The sequence below is a fragment of the Protobothrops mucrosquamatus genome, unplaced genomic scaffold (assembly GCF_001527695.2).
Source record: "Protobothrops mucrosquamatus isolate PMUCROS unplaced genomic scaffold, P.Mucros_1.0 scaffold2180, whole genome shotgun sequence".
Classification (NCBI taxonomy): Eukaryota; Metazoa; Chordata; class Lepidosauria; order Squamata; family Viperidae; genus Protobothrops; species Protobothrops mucrosquamatus.
In genome coordinates, this window is record NW_015388273.1 from 291,686 (window position 1) to 308,019 (window position 16,334).

At 38.3% G+C, this 16,334-nt stretch overlaps 1 protein-coding gene across 1 annotated transcript in view; it reads right to left on the bottom strand.

Annotated features, from left to right (window-relative positions):
* The window catches only part of GALNTL6 (polypeptide N-acetylgalactosaminyltransferase like 6), a 527,250-nt gene that overhangs the window by 75,525 nt on the left and 435,391 nt on the right, over positions 1-16,334 (bottom strand). Inside the window, exon 9 of the mRNA XM_015824280.1 lies at positions 14,302-14,523. Coding sequence (XP_015679766.1) covers positions 14,302-14,523 — 222 coding nt within the window. The remainder of the gene's footprint in view (positions 1-14,301; positions 14,524-16,334) is intronic.

Consider the following 16,334-nt stretch of genomic DNA (forward strand, 5'->3'; position numbering starts at 1 on the left):
GCATATTTGAAATTAGAATGGCCTCTGAATTGTAATAAAAACTGATTTCTCTGGAGGTTGCCTGGAGACAAATTTGCCTATAGACCTTTCTAAGTCTGGCTTAAGTATTTTACTCTTTTCAGTTGAACTAGTTGATCATCTACTATAGGCAGACGGTTATTATAAACTTGATTTATTACTTGTGATATCTTAAGTCTATATAAAATCTGATTTAGTTTGAGGCTTTTGTCTTAATTAGCTGTAGAACATACTGTATGTCAGGTCTGCCATCTTTGGCTTGGCACCTCACTGGCTTCCTGCCATCAAAGGCTAGGAGGGAAGGGGCAAGGCAGGAACAAATGGGCAATAAACCTGTATGGGTATGTGATGGGAAATGGGGAGGGGGGAATGACAGGTTGATAAAGAACAGAGAAGCTCAGAACCAGTTTGCACCAGCACACAAGGTCATGCATGCTGAAAAAGAATGTGGATTACCCCAAACATCTCAGTGTTCTCAAAACACCTAGGTGAATCTTCATTGGCTGAAGACAGACTGGTCATGGGGAGAGGGCTGGGACAAGGGGAAACATTTCATATCTTTTTCATGTGGGAGACTTAGTTCAAAAACCTAACTTTGCTGCAACCAATATCCTTTAGTAAAAGAACCTATCACTTCAACCAAATGGAGTCGAGGGTCTTTTTTTCCTAAGGGACTTACTTTCTTCCTACATTTTTAACTCTTTCTGGAATATGATATGGTTTTTGCTTTAATGGCAACTTCTCCTTCCTGTGAGAATAAAGTTAACTCAATATTTTTTACTTCTGAAATTTCATTGGTCCAGGCTAATAAAGGGATAAGTATGGGGTTTCTCCTCCTGTTGTAGGTGGTAAAACTCACTGCAAGCTAAGAAGGCATACAATTGCATTAAGTAGGATCTTGCAAGTCATCACTTTATTAAGAAGTAGGTTTATGAGTTTGAGGGATAAATCAGAACTGTACAGATTTCCAGTCCCCATCCCTGTTTTTATTAATTTAAAAAGGCAGTAAATACAATTTCAACCATGCTTCATCAGAACAGTTTTACTTCCCAGGCTTTAAACTTCACTGAATTATTTTGGATTCTTTTGAGAACAGTTCTCCCTGCTAACAGCCTAACCCAGTCTGATGCAGAAGTACTAACCAAGCATTTTAAGTTCTCACTTTCAGACTCATAATAACTTGAAGCATATCTTAGTCAATTATGATATATGCTTTACATATGTATGTACTTAATATGTGTGTACCTCTCTTTGTTACTAAATACTAGAATTACCTCCATAGAAATTTAAGGAAATGACTCACAAAGATTATTCATTCAAATTATCAGTTGGTGTGGATCGAGCTGCTGACCCTTTGACCAGTAATCTTTAAATTTTCTTCCATCTATTTTCCATCTTTATTTTAACACATCATACCATCTGTACTGGTCTAACCTACTAGTACAGAAGGTAATGCTTTTCTTCTTTGGTAAGTTTTCCTTCACATCTCATGCTCAAAAGCTTAATAGATTTCACACAGTTGAGGAGCAGACTATATTCAACAGCCATTTTAATATTCAGACTTTCCCTCATTTCCAAGTTCTTTTTCCTGGAATTTTCTATTATGTTAATGTGTCATCCCAGATAATGTAAATTCACCCCTTCTGCCAAACCTCTATCTACTGTGTCTCCCTTCTCCTTTGAGCATTATGGTGAGAACCTAAATTATTTCCTATTCTCACCTCAACATAGCACAAAGATTGTCTGTATTCAACATGGATTCAGAGATATGTGGAAAGCCAGTGAGATGTCATAGTGTAAAACAAGCTAATCAGGAGACACATTCTCAAGAGGTGAAAATCCTCACATTTCACTCATGCAGTTCAACTAAATGTCTCAAGTTCAGAACAATTAGATATAATAACATAGGAGAGCACTCTGTATTTAAAATGAATAATATACTACATCAACTAGCTAATTATACTGTAAGATTTCGTATGTTTTTGAAAACCAATATGACATCTCAGCTAGCATCCAAATTAAGCAATTTTAAATTAAAATGAACTTGCTGTGAAAGTAAAACAGAAGTGTCAAATCACTAATGGTAACAACATAAAAGCTTTAACTCTGAAACCTTCCAAAAAGAAAAATGAGCATGCTTTCCAGGTAAATACTAAAATCTTGGACCTGTTTCTAGAATTCTTGAACTGCAAACTATGACAAAAAACACTTCTGAGGCTGTGACTGATTGATTTTTTTGTCATATACTATATTGACCAATTGTCTGCAATGGTAGTGAATGGCTACTGCTGCTAGTGGTATGTGGTTCTATTTTCAGGTCAAGGAGTTCTAGATAATCACTAATAATCTACTCAAATTCATGCAGTGGTAACACCTCATTTGTCTATTTTAATTCTTTTAAATTAGGGCTGTCATTTCAGATGGCTTGAAGACCATAACTGAACCTGGTGCTTTCCTCCTCCAAGGAAGGTAAAACCTATTAATCAATCTATTCCAGGTAGAACCTATTATCAATTTATTCCAGATGTTGGGTTCCAGGGGGATCTTGAAGTTTTTTTCCAGGAACCTGTACAGAGTCTGAATTGGGCTTGTGGCAAAGACCTTTGAATGGATTGTAGCCGCTTACTGGGCATCAAATTGAGGTGCTTCTTGATTTTTTTCAGCAAATTGAGGTAAAATGCTAGAAAAGACACTTTGAGTACTGTTGGAAAAAATGACAAATAGAACTGATGAAGCACAAGAAACAGCCCTTACTAGTGATTACATCATGGCAATATGTGCAGCAACACATAGCTATTTTTCCACTTTTAATACATCCACAGTTAACTACACAGAGACCCTTTTCAAAGTGATTCATTCTTTACAGGACCATCTTTAGGGCCAATATGAGGTATAAAGACACTTGTATTCATGTAGAGTTAGTTTCTGAGTTGGCAAGTCCTATCAAGAGGACTTTTTTAATTCATTTATGAAATTTATATGATCAGCCATTTACGTAAATAATTCTGAGCAACTTATAAAACAATAAAAGCAACATACTAAAATGAAAAATACAAAACTTAAGACACTTTAATTATCTTATCCTCAAACACAACTTCACAGTATCAACATTTGATCAATGCTTGTAAGAAATACCAATTTTTAACAGTCTTCTGGAAAGTCAACAGTGCTGTCTGGATTCTCAGAGTGACGTTGCTCCACAGGGCAGATGCCTCAATAGAGAAGGCACACCTGGACTATGCAAGATTGCACTATTTCACTGAGAGGACCCAGAACATGCTCACCCTGCCAGGTTTTCAGACAGAATTGAAGACAGGTAGTCCTGCAAGTAACTTGCTCCTGTGCCATGTCAAGCTTTAAAGATCATAACCAGCATCTGTAATTGCCCTTGCAAACATAATGGGAGCCAGTTAAGCTGACAAACCTCAGTGCACTCAATGCCACATGTGTTATTCTTTTCTGAAACAGCTGAAGCTTCCACATGCTTTTTATGGAAAGCCCCCAAGGACAGAATAATAGAGTTGGCAGGACTCTTGGAGGTCTTCTAGTTCAACCCCCTGTTCAAGCAGGAGACCCTATACCATTTCAGACAAGTGGCTGTCCAGTCATATCCAGAACAGATGCAAAGAAAGAATTAAGCAACTCTGCTTTCTCCCTGCAGCCCATCACTTCCTTGCTATCTTTTTCCATTAGTGGACCGATTGTTTCCTTGACTTTTTTTCTTGTTTTTTATATGTTGAAAGAAACATTTTTATTACATTTTACATTTGTTGCAAGTCTTAGTACATTCTGAGCCTTAGCTTCCTGACTTTATCTTGCGAATTCAGGCTATATGCTGGTATTCTGCCTTGGTTGTGTGTCTCTCTTTCCATTTTTTATTCTTATCCTTTTTGTCTTTCAGTTTATCACAGAGTTCTTTTTGCAAACATGCAGGTTTCTTCTTGGATTTCTTTTTCTTTTTCAGTGGTATAGTGCTGAACTGGGCTTTTATAATCATATTTTTCAGAGTTTCCCAAGCTTTTTGAGTTGTTTCCCCCTTTTAAGATTTAAGATTAAGATTTAAGCTTCTTCTCAAGCTCTCTCTAAGTTTGTTGAAAGCAGCTCTTTTAAACTTTATGACAAAGGTTTGATTACATTCTATTGTTCTTTCTGCATTATATTGAATTCCAATATGACATGGTCACTCTCTGCCAAAGTTCCTGCAACTTCAACCCCCTCTATCATTTCATCTCTGTTAGTAATAATTAAGTCCAGTATAACTGATCCTCTAGTTCCCTCCTATACCTTTTGGATAACAAAGTTGTCAGCTAGATTTGTAAGGAATCTGTTTGATCTCCAACTTAATGCAGAGTTTGTTCCCCAGTTGATGTCAGGGTAGTTAAAGTTCCCCATTACTTCTGTGGTGTTTGCTATATATATTAATTAACTGATTAGCAAAATGTTCATCTATTTCCTCTGCTGGTTGGGTGGCCAGTAGTATACACCTATGGCAATATCATTCTTTTTTTCTTTAATTTTAACCCATATGAATTCAAAAAGGCTTTCACCCTTGGTTTTATGCATTTATGTAGAGGTGTGCATTGCAGTTATCAAGGGATAAAGTGATTAAAGCATGAATGATTGGGTGCAGACTCTCCTGGTCTAGGAGCAACAGAAGCATAAGATGAATCTAAGCAAAGGTCTCTGAGCCTTGGCTACCACTTACTTTTGAACAGGAGTTGGGAGTCCAAAAGGACACTCTAGATTGCACACAATTACTGTACTCAATAGTTGTGTGATATCTATCGTCCATTCTCTGACCTTCTATTTTTAGAGAAGGTTATTAAGAAGGTGGTAAGGTTATAGCTTCAGAAATTGATGTTCTGGATTCTTTACAGTGAGGTTTCAGATCAGGAATAGTACTGAAAAGGCATTGATCATGTTTGATGATCTGTGGTGAAACTGTAATAAGAGTAGTGCAATCTCTCTGATCTCCTTGATCTCTCAGGAGCTTTCAACCATGGTATTCTTCTGAACCATCCATGAGCTGCATCAATTTAAGGAGTAGCATGTTGCACTTATTGTTAGTTGTTTTGTCACAGAAATATAAAGGAATATATGCATCTTAATGGGATTTTGTGACTCAAAAGAGAGGGTATTTTTGAACAGTTTGGCTATAAAGGTTAGGATTAGGATTAAGCAATAATACACAAAAACCTAGGATTTGTCTTCCTCATGACGAGGGATGGGGTGAACAAATTATATATCAGACTAGTAAAGGAAAAGGTCCAGCTCTTGTTGTTGAAAAGAAAGATAAATTATGATTTAAAGCCTTAGTACAGTAGGAGGTATTGATGGAATTAAAGATATTGCAGGCAAAATGGAGTGATATACATATAGATGTTTAGGGCTGGAGCAAGTCCTGAAATTAGCAAAGAATGCCAAGAGAAAAGGGATCAAGAGAAGTTATTCAGCTCCCACACAAATCCAAAGTAAGCAATTAGCTGGGCAATCTATATGTTTGCAATGGTGTTGAATATCTGTAGCTTGGGTGTAGGATGAAGGTGAAGGCTGGTTTCCAAATGTTTCATTACCAGGCTAGGTAACATCTTTAGTGGAGTTTAGGTGATGTCAGTGTCAGTGTTTATAAGAGCTTCGTGTGATCAGTAAGTCTTGTGATGGGTCAAGCTGTGGATGTTTCTCGAATGCATTCTAAAAATGCACAACCTGGACCAAGAGACACAAGAAGACATCAGACAAAGAATCATCCCCAACTTGCAGTGCAACAGATAAAATGAAACACTCAGCCAAAAGAAAAAGAGAGCACTAAAGACATTGAAACAAGAGGAAAGCATAATGATCCAACCAGCAGACAAAGGCAGATTGACAATAGTAATGGACAAAACTGACTACATCAGCAAAGCCGAAAACATTCTAAACCAGGGCTTTTCAACCTTTTCACCCATTGTACCACTTTTAGGATATGGCAATATCCGAGTACCACCAGTTGCCTAGCAAGGTGTCAAAAACTTGATGACCCCCCTCAAAAGGAAAAAAGTGATGAAGTACAGGTAGTCCTCAACTTACAACAGTTTGCTTAGTGACTGTTCAAAGTTACAATGGCACTGAAAAAAGTGCCCCCCAAGCCACAGCCGAGCAAGACACCTGCCTGCCCGCCCGGCCGCACTCTTCCTCCTGTCCAAGGTTTTCATTGTTGTGAGCATTTCTGTTGAGGATTGGCAGCGGGGGTGGGGTGGGGTGGGTGTTTGGTTTTTATTCCCCCCATCTGCTGGGTGGTTGCAGCAGGTTTTGGTCACTTCACATGACCCTGGGACACTGTGACCATCATAAATATGAATCAGTTGCCAAGCATCTGAATGTAAATCACAAGACCCTGGAGATGCTGCAACATTCCAGCTGATCGGCACTTCTTCTGGCCTCAGAAGTACCAGGATCAGCGCCGAGCTCCAGCTGGAGCCTGGCGCTGATCCTGGCGCTTCCGCTGAGCCCTGACAGCCCTGCAGCTCCAGCCATCTCTCGCTCAGGCTTGTGCAGTGCTGCCACTGGTTCAGCTCATTCCCCTCCCCCGCTATCACTTTTCTAGGATGGTTGTGTACCACCTGCCAGGTGCCAATGTACCACAGGTGGTACCCGTACCATTGGTTGAAAAGCCTTGTTCTAAACAACATCAACACCTACCAAATAATCCACAATGGTCCAATCTAACAGCTAGAGAACAAAATAAAAGACACCCTAAGAAAAATGAAAAAACAAAAACAGCTAACACCATTAAGAGAAAGCTCATGCAACCACAAGACTCCTCCATACCCAGGTTCTACCGACTCCCCAAAATACACAAGAATGGGATCCCCTTACGCCCAATTGTGTCTCTTCCTGGAACACTGATGTGCAAACTAACAAAAACCCTGCAGAGAAAACTCAGACACCTTGTCAACAACTCAACTCACTCAATAAATTCCCCAGAACAATTTTTCCAATGCATCAAACATACCAAGGTCAACAAAGAAGAAACCATGGTTTCCTTCGATGTCATTGCTCTCTTCACCTTGATTGACATCGACCTGGCTAAACAAACCATACATCACCTACTCACTAAACACCATACCCACAAAGATGATGCCACTACAGAACACTCCATGTCCACAGAAACCATCATGAAACTCCTGGATCTATGCCTCAACACATAGTTCAAGTTCAATGGGAAAATCTATAAGCAAGTACAAGGTACCCCAATGGGGGTCACCCATTTCAGGCCTAATAGCAGAAGCAGTCATGCAACAATTCAAATCCATTGCTCAACCCAGCATCCAATCAAAATTCTGGACAAGTTATGTTGATGACACCTCTGTCATCATCAAACGCTTCCAAACTGAAGAAACACACTATCTGAATAACATATTCCCTGGGATAAAATTCACACACAAAAAGGAAACAGACAACAGACTCCCATTCCTCAACATCGACATAAGGAGACTAAACAATAGAGAACTGGAAACCCACGTCTACCACGAACACACATGCACAGGCTAGCAATGCTTCACCAGCAACCACCCAATACACACAAAAGAAGCTGTGTCCAGACCCTCTTCAGAAGAGCCAGGACACACTGCAGCACCACAACACTAAGAAAAGTGGAAGAGAAACGGCTGCTTGACTTCTTTCTCCATAATGGCTATCCAAAAAACTTTGTATTCTAACACACAGTACCCAAACCACAACACACCACATAGTCAACTACCATGCAAAAACTAACCCTACCATACACAAAAGGAGTGTCAGAAATGACAGCAAGAGTTTTCCAACCCGTAGGAATAGCAATAGCCCACAAACCCACAGCCACACTCTGCCAGGAGTTATCCAGAACCAAAGACAAGATACAGAAGGATGAAAGAAACAATGTAATCTACAAAATCAATTGTAACAATTGCAACCAATTCTATGTGGGACAAACATCATGTCAATTAAAAACTAGGATGAACATCGGCTGGCAGTCAAATGCCACAATCTCAAATCCTTAATCCCTACCCACACTGTCACCAAACAGCACCAATTCAATTGGAACAACACAAAAATCATTGGCCATGTTACTACCCACCACACTTGTGAGTTCATCGAAGCCTGGCATTCTACAATCAATTCCATCAACAGACACATTGACCTACAACCAACCTATGAACCCCTCAGAATCCAAATCAACCACAGACAGCACAACCTTCAACCAACCCATGCAAGCCCCCCCATCAGCAAACCTCCCAATGACTCTCACTTGATGTAACCTCCCCATCACAAGACTCTCACTGATGACTCACACCTGACCCATCACAAGACTCATCACAAGACCCTCACTTGACACATCCACACCTGACCCATCACAAGACCTACTGACCACACAAAACCCTTATATACAGAAGAACACTGACACTGACATCCCCTAAATTCTGCTGAAGATATTGCCTAGCATGGTAATGAAATATTCGGAAATCAATCCACAAGCTTGGAGAATGACTCTACAAGTTTCAACTGCCTGTTGAAAACTAGGCTTACATGGATTAGAAAATAACAAGTGCCACTTCAGCAGCAGGACAAACACTGAAGGTGGCAAAGAAGAGTTTTAAATAAAGCAATCTGCAGAGTCTGGAATATATGGCAAATGAAGTCAGAAAAGCTGCTCAATTGAATAAACTGTTCAGATAGTGTATTGTCCTTGACTATCAAAGTTAGTGCCTTCGCATTCTTGTCAGGGTCACTGCCATGCCATTTATAAGATAAAAGCTTTCAAATCCCACAGATTTACAGAATAAATCTCATATTAAAAATGTCATGAAGTATAAGTAAGGTGCCAGTAGGAAAAAAAATCAAGGATGCAAAATTAAAAAGAGGAAAGTCTATTGCTCCTTCAATTCATTTGAATTTAAATCAGTGCTATATCTGGTAGCCACAATAATTAGCATGGGAAGACAAAAATGCAGATTTCAGAAATCAGATTCTCTCTCCCTCAGCTTGTGCATTCATGCAGGTCTCATCTGGAGTCTCTTATGTTTCTTTCTCTGGGGTATTGGTTTTGTTTAGGCCTTTGTTATCTCATTTTTAGAGTATCCCAACCACCCTATACTGTTTTTACTTCTAATATACCCATGAAATCCTTCCTATTCTTTCCCTTAGTTTGTTGAAATCAGCTTTATTAAAGTCTAAAATGCTACTCTGACTTTGTTTAGCCACCTGTGTCTGTATTATGGTGAATTCTAGTATGATATGATCACTATGCTCCAAAATTCCTATAACTAACATTTCCTCAACCATTTCATCTCTATTAATAAGAATTAATCTAGTATAGTTGGCTCTCTAGTTCCTTCCTCTACCTTTTGGGAGATAAAGTTGTCACAATTACCACTACATACCCTTTTCTCTTTGTGACCGTCTGAACTACTTTTCTTTCTGTCACTGGAACGCTAGATGAAGACCTTAATTCAGAAGCTTGTGTGTTTTCTTGCAGGGGGAGGACATGAAATCAATTGTTCAACTCCAATGGCAGGGACACTTTTCTTGGGGTTTTTTGTTTGTTTGTTTTTTTGTCTTCTGATTGATACGTTGCCATTAATTTTCCTCTAGCAGCTCCCAACTTTTTGGGCATCAGGGACCGGTTCTGTGGAGAGAGGTTTTTCCGTGGATGGGTGGGGGTATGGTTTCACATGCTGCCTGCATCCCACGCGGGTGCAGATAGGGCTTCGCTTGCTTGGGCAGCCTTGTTTCTGGCACACTGTAGCTCAGTGCCAGTTCGCATTCCTGGGCTTGGGGACCCCTGCTCTAAGCCTTCATATTTCCTAGTAGTTGTTTCTTCCTTGTGCTTTTAGCCTTTCTGAGGTATTTCTCATTTTCATGGATGAGACTCAGAATGGCTAGACATGCCTTTAGATCTCCCACTTTATTCTCTAGCAATCTGATCAGTTTGCACTTGTTGCAGGTATAATTTGAGTCTTCCACAGGCAGGAATACAAACATAGCACATATCTTGCAGGTCACTTCATCAATGATTTGGACGAGGGGATAGATGGAGAACTCATCAAATTTGCAGACGACACCAAGCTGGCAGGAATAGCCAATACTCCAGAAGACAGGCTTAAGATGCAGAAGGATCTTGACAAACTTGAACATTGGGCGCTATATAACAAAATGAAATTCATGTAAGGTTCTACATTTAGGCAAGAAAAACCAAATGCACAGGTACAGTATAGGTGGTACCTTGCTGAATAGTAGTAACTGTGAGAGGGATCTCGGAGTCCTAGTGAACAATCACTTAATTATGAGCCAGCAGTGTGCTGCAGCTGCCAAAAAAGCCAACACAGTGCTAGGCTGCATTAACAGAGGGATAGAACAAGATCACATGAAGTGTTAATACCACTTTACAATGCCTTGATAAGGCCACACTTGGAATACTGCATCCAGTTTTGGTCACCATGATGTAAAAAAGCTGTTGAGACTCTAGAAAGAGTACAGAGAAGAGCAACAAAGATGATTAGGGGACTGGAGGCTAAAACATATAAGGAACGGTTGCTGGAATTGGGTATGTCTAGTTTAATGAAGAGAAGACTAGGGGTGACATTATAGCAGTGTTCCAATATCTCAGGGGCTGCCACAAAGAGGAGGAGTCAAGCTATTCTCCAAAGCACCTAAAGGCAGGACAAGAAGCAATGGATGGAAACTAATCAAAGAGAGAAGAAGCCTAGAACTAAGGATAAATTTCCTGACAGTTATAACAATTAATCAGTGGAACAACCTGCCTCCAGAAGTTGTGAATGCTCCAACACTGGAAGTTTTTAAGAAGAGACTGGACAGCCATTTGTCTGAAATGGTATAAGGTTTCCTGCTTGAGCCGGGGATTGGACTAGATGACCTCCAAGGTCCCTTCCAACTTTATTATTATTATTGTTATTATTCATCATCGTACAGTCAGCCAGATGTTCAGACTGGATTTGGCATTTTTGTCTACCTATCGAGTCCTTACCAAGGACCTGGGATAGGCAGATGTGGATGTTTGAACTGATGGTATTACAGATATCGACACAGAATGGAAGCTGTTCTAGTAAGGCTGCTTTTGCAATTGACAGATGATGAATTTGTCAATGCCAATGGTGTCCAAGTGGTGCTCCAGTTGCTTTGGGATTGCACCCAAGGCACCTATTACTATTAGTACTACCCTTGCTTGCCTTTGCCACAGTCATTCTATTTCTATTTGTAAGTCTTCGTATTTTGTTATTTTCTCCAGTTCTTTTTCTTCTATTCTGCTGTCTCCAGGCACTGCCACATCCACTATCCAGATTTTTTTATATTATTATTATTATTATTATTATTATTATTATTATTATTATTATTATTATTATTATTATTATTGTTGTTGTTGTTGTTGTTGTTGTTGTTGTTGTTGTTACAGTGCTAGCCTCTTTCTTCATGACTTTGTTATTCTTTAGAATTTGTGCCACTGGTTGCATTTATATAGCACCAGAGGTTGCTAGGAGAACAAGGATTTGCTCATCGCAAGCTGGATAATGTCCCAGTTGTCCAGCTAACAGTGAGCAACTCTTTGTTTTTGTTGATTCTCAGTGACCACATAGATTTTTTTCCAGAAACACATATACATATGTGTGTGCATGCACACATGTACTTACCCACACACTTAAAATGCTTAAGTCCCCTGAAAAGATTTGGTTTACATGTTTAAACTTCTTTTCACTGAGATTGCTCTTTTCCTGACACACTAGAATATAATTTTTCCCCTAATATATCCTGATATTGGAGAGCAGAAACTGTTGAAAAGATTCCAGCACAAGTCTAGCTACATTCCATGCAGTGAATAGCTCTCATTGGAGATATGTATTATCCTCCCTCCCAGAAACAGCTATTAGGATCCTTGAAGGATGAATGACCATCTCTATTCATATGGCAAAAAACCCACTTTCCCATGCTTCTCTCCAAGGAGGGGGAGATTGGAGCAATTGAAAGAAAATTGTCTGCACAACAATTACCATCCTGCAGTATAGCCAAAGAATTCTATAAAATGAATGTCACTCTGTCCATCTTTTATCTTTCCATTAATTAGTATATTCATTGTTCATAAATTCACAATTATGTAGTTAAGTATCTAATGTTGATAAGTATGATTTAGACTTAAATGTGCATACCTCTATATATTTTAATTCAAATTAAACATTTAAAATTATGTCAATACTTTTCTTAGCCACAAACTATATCACACATTTTCAGGGAAGAGGAAATCCCAATGATAACTCTTTAAAGAGGTGCTTGAAATTTGTTTTAATCTGAGTCAAAACTGAGGAGTTTCAAATTAATTCTGTGGTCCTGTGAACTGAAGTAGGGTTTATATAAAGCAGCTTGAATGCTTTGGCATTTGTAACTATTATAGAAGTGACATACATAGTATGTACAGGAAAGATAATATTGAACTGTTATTTCTCTATAATATGTCCAGATGGAAGAAATAAAGAATTGCACATCGAGAGATTTACAATGGAAAAGGTTAAAGACCATCTTCACATCAAAATTAGACTTACTTGTACATCTGTACAATACTTGAAACTTCACTGAAACCTCTACACTTTATTATTGTTATATTTATATCCTTTATTTTATTCAACTCAACTTAATGACTCAAGGCAACATGCATAATGCTTCCACCTCATAATTTCTTCACAATAATGCTGTTGGGGAGATAGGCTGAGAGCAAGTGACTGGTTCCAAGTCACCCAACTGGATTTCAAGCCTAAGGGAAGACTGGAATTTAGAGTTTCCTGGTTTCTAGTCTAGCACCTTAATTACTATACCAAACTCTTGACTTTATACTATTATGTTATGATATACTATCATGACTTAACAGTGATATTGGGTAAAAGTGAACAGCAATAGAGCAGAATTTGTTCAAAAACCTCTGGAACTTTTTAGATATATTGTACTTTCCTTACAAAAATAGTGTAAAATACTGGCCAAAACTATTTTGGGTACAACTCTATCCTGATCTCTCTCTGTTGATAAGTATTTCTCCTCATGGGAAAAAAGGTGTAATTATGGATTTAGCTTATTGCTGTCGCCCAGTCCAATCACTGACAATGACCCTCAAAACAAGCAAACAAAAAAAGCCTCAGGAAAGATCCAATGAAGTGTCATTGTTTCAAAATTGCAGGAAAATGGAGAAATATAATGCAGACCTATGGAACAGTCCTTTTTTAACTCCTAATTATTTTAAAAATATTTTTTATGTTTGACAAAGGAAAATGTCCATAATACTTACATTTAATATTCCACTTTCAGAAGTGCTAGAGAGAAAATACAGCAATATGATATCTGGAGGGCCTCTGGCTATGCTGGGATAAGGCAATTGAGACAATTTTCCACATCCTGCTGTATTATCCCTTATATACAGTATGTGCTATGTTGGTACAATGCACAGGTTAGTCAATACTGAAAGCGGTGCATCTTTTATATGCACTTTTTAAAGTCATAAATTCTGTTCAGTTGGATTGTGCTTAGAAAGTATTGGGCTTAATTTTGGCCATAGGTTTATCTAGGCATGTTTGGGAGAAAGCATGAAAAGAAAAGTTATAGCAACACTCACAAATAGACCTCCTGTTGACAATCTAATTGGAATTATTCCAGTTATTGAATGAAACCTAACAGCAAATTAGCAACAAAGCATAGCAGCAAATAGACCAAGAAGATCAAATATTTCAAAACATTACTTGACCCAAGCAATTGTAATTTTTCTCAATGTGAACAAAAGCAGTAACAGGAAACTGCTGTATCAAGTTACTATGCACACACAAGTATATTTACCCAAAAAGAAGGCAAATCTGAATGTAAGATTATGCTTAATCTTCAGAAGAGAAAAGTAGACTGACATATCACCATTTCCACTGTACTATATTCTAAAGAAGAGTTGGGTACAATTTATTCATTTTAAAGATGAATATTATGCCTTGTATTTTGTAAAGATTTTTTTTTAATGTCAAAGAGGGCAAAAAAATAATAATGATGGCAGTACATTTTTGTGTATGTACAGATAAATGAAGATGGATCAAATGAAACAGTTTTACCAGTCAGCAATTGATTCTTATGTAGTTCTAGTGGCCTAGTCACTCACCATGAACTTTAAAGCTGATTTTGTGAAATCTGTATCATGGTAATAATAGGTTTGCTAAAAATACATAGCTGTATTTGACTATTTTGAATAAAGATGGGATTAGGCTGAATCCTGGATTTAAGTATGTTCCTCACCTCTCCCCAGGAAGCAGGTTGCGGCTCCACTGGTGGAAAATACTTGGGGACATCCCAAGCCACTGCAGCCATGAACCACTTGAAATCCTTGCACTTGAGATGCTTGCGAAGCTCCTTCTGGGCTGAAATATCACCAGTGGAAAGATGCCTATATTCAGGACGCCGCTGATAAACATATTCAGCAAACTCATCCATCCAAGTTTCTGCCACACGTTTCAGGTTCTGAACAACAAAAAGCAAGAGGCCTAGTTGATTTTCTGCATTATTTGCAGGCAGAAAAATCTTTCTTCCAACCGATCGTTGTTATCTTTGATATACACTTAAATTTATAAAACATTCTCTTAACCAGATACAGATGGTTATGCATTAGAAATAGCTTTTAAGCAAAGAGTGATAGCTTCTTAAACAACATCAGCAACAACACTCTTCCCCTTACTGCAAGTACTGAAAGGGGCTTAATTAACTGAATAACAGTAAAATCTCAATTAATGGTTTCAATAGAATGCTGCTACCAATTCTACTTTCACTTGTTACTTAATAAAAGAAAAATGTAGTTGATTTTATGTATTGTTTGCAGGCAGAAAAATTATTAAACTTCAGATTATTTAGAATTCAAACTGATCCACATTTACCTGGCATTTAATAAAAATCTTCTGAATCAAATCTATTTATTTTTTTTTGCCTTTCCTGAGACCCAATCAATTAAACCCTCACTTCTATCTCTCTTTTTCTGGTTTTAGTTTTGACCAACGGGTATTGTGCATTGTGTGGTATCCATAAGGATACCTTGGTGGCTTATATTATGCCAAATGAGTTCCATTAAACAAGCTGATATTTGAACATTCCTGTTCCTGCAAACTTGGGCTGTGGTTAGAGTTTTGAAATAATTAAAAACATTGAGGCAAAGGGTGTGTAGCAAGAGCTTGCCAGATAGATGCGTTTATTAAAGAAACTGGTTGAATAGGACCTCCAGGGATGGGCCAAAGCAAACAAGTGATAGAGATTAAGGGAAGAGACAGGAGCCGTAAGGATTTATTTGTTTATTTATACACCACATGCATGTATTTAAGTCAATTAACTCTTGGCAGCTGCCAGAATTAGTCCCTGCAGCTTTCTTGACAAAAGATTTTGAAATTTTACCATTGCCTTCTTCTTATGGCTAAGGATGACATTAGACTTAGAGATCTCTCAAGGAAGGAGCTTTTCTTTCAAGATACAAATGCAAGAACAAAGGGGATGAGTGGTGTGTGCATGAGGAAGTGAAAGTGGAGTATTGTGATTAATTAGAATTAGTTAGCCATGCTAATGGTACCATGACAAAGAAGAAACCGAGAAAAGGAAGCTTAGGAAAAAATAAAGAGTAAAAAAGAACTTAAATAAAACAATAGAAATATAGTGGCAGTATAGATGGCTGTTTCAGGAATAAGCAAAGAATAAAAGAATGGAAACAGAGGTATTCTTCTTGCTCAGCAGAATTCTCCTCATAGTTCAAAGAGAGGGAAGAACTGTACCGAAGAGCACAAGGCACTAAGAGTTTCAAATGGGACAAGGAGGAGAGCAGCTAGCAAAATCAAGAGAGGGGAAAATGCCTCTGACTAAGACCAGAGGACCTGATGAGGAAGCAGAAACAAAGCAACAACAACAGAGGCCATTCAACATGAAACATGTTGTTGATGTCTGCAGTGGCAGAGAAGGAAATATACAGCCAGCAGAGATGACAGGTTTTTAATAAGTATAGTGCTTTTAAAATTGCCAACTACAATTGAATGAAGAGCTTCAAAGATATATTTGAAAAAGGAAGCAGATGAAAAGTCTGTGTATAAAGAGACAGTAGTTTGATCACTGCTTTCAATAACCCAAGCTCCTGTTTTCAGAGACAAGGCATTGTTTTCTGCTAATGTTACTTTTAGTTTTAAACATTCCAAGCACAGAGACACCTGTAAGTTCTGCTAGGCTACCTCATCATGGTGGATTCCAGGAAGGAATGAGCAAAGAATATCAAGAGTGTATTGTAACATATTTCTAGTAAGATT